Below are 1,126 nucleotides of genomic sequence, written 5' to 3'. Positions count from 1 at the left end.
ACGTGCAATTAATAATTACCTACCCTGACGAAAAGTGCAGTCCTCTCAGGTCCACTGCTCTGTAGGAGGGCTCCAATTACCGCAAAGAAAGTACGCTGTAACACGGGCAAGGGAACTGGGAATTCGGCACTCAACGTTAACTGCTCCACAGCCAAGTTTCTAGCAACATGACAAATAACTTCCTCACCAGTGAGAAAGTCAACAAGACCTTTGATGCCTTCAGTGGGCAAGTTGGGGTACTCGTCTTCAAGAAATTTCGTGAGGCAAGTTTGTGAAAAAGATTTCCCTTGTTCAGCTAGTTCTTGATTACATTTAAGATTCAGAAGAACAGCTTCTTTCTCTATCCCAAGTTTTTGGCGTTTGGCTTCCTCGCTTTTAATATAGCAGCTATTAACAAATGCAGTTTTAAGAAGATCTAAGGAAAAGGTTTCCTGTAACCGAGGTCCAAAGGCCTGTATTTCAGCATGGTAATCCCAGTTGGGCTTCTCTGAACTGAAAACATAAAGATAGTAAGTGATGGTAAAGAGAACATGTTACTATGATGTAAAAACTTTTCATTGTGAGGCCAGGTGTGTTGGCTCACACCTGTAATCTCAGCACTTTGGGAGGCTGAGGTGGGAGGATCACTTGAGCCCAGGAGTTGGAGGTTAGAGTGAACTACGATAGTGCCACTGTATTCCAGCCTGGGTGATAAAGCAAGACCCTATCTCATTAATTATATCAAGGAAATGAAAAAAGGTTGTTACTTTTTAATGCCACGTTCTGCTAAGTATTAAAACTTAAGTCAGATGAATACTGGCTATCCTTTGCTATAGTCATAGTTGGATTAATTTTCCCTCTGGCCCAACTGCCACTAAGCCATTATCCTAACTTTTAGGTTCCTTATTTCTCTTTTAACTGTGGAACTATGCTTTATACCTAGGTATGAGACATAAATTATAACTTCACAGATTCAGGACACAAATGTTAAGTACATGATATTTACAGTTGCTCCTCAATATCCACAGGGGAATGGTTCCGAGACCCCCCTCATATACCAAAATCCATGGATGCTCCAGTCCCTTATATAAAATGGTGTAATACAGGCATATCTGATTCATTTTATTGTGCTTCACTTTGTCGCACC

At 40.9% G+C, this 1,126-nt stretch overlaps 1 protein-coding gene across 1 annotated transcript in view; it reads right to left on the bottom strand.

The window, feature by feature from the left end:
* MRPL44 (mitochondrial ribosomal protein L44) overlaps positions 1 to 819 on the bottom strand; it is a 15,594-nt gene extending 14,775 nt beyond the window's left edge. The window contains exons 1-2 of the mRNA XM_012642468.1: positions 797 to 819; positions 11 to 492 (exon numbers count right to left, since the gene is read on the bottom strand). Of these exons, the coding sequence (XP_012497922.1) occupies positions 11 to 492; positions 797 to 819 (505 nt within the window). The remainder of the gene's footprint in view (positions 1 to 10; positions 493 to 796) is intronic.
* Positions 820 to 1,126: the final 307 nt, after the last annotated feature.

The sequence above is a fragment of the Propithecus coquereli genome, unplaced genomic scaffold (assembly GCF_000956105.1).
Source record: "Propithecus coquereli isolate 6110/MARCELLA unplaced genomic scaffold, Pcoq_1.0 Scaffold18, whole genome shotgun sequence".
Taxonomy (NCBI): Eukaryota; Metazoa; Chordata; class Mammalia; order Primates; family Indriidae; genus Propithecus; species Propithecus coquereli.
The sequence above is the reverse complement of the archived record's forward strand: the minus strand, read 5'-3'. Positions and strand labels throughout refer to the sequence as shown.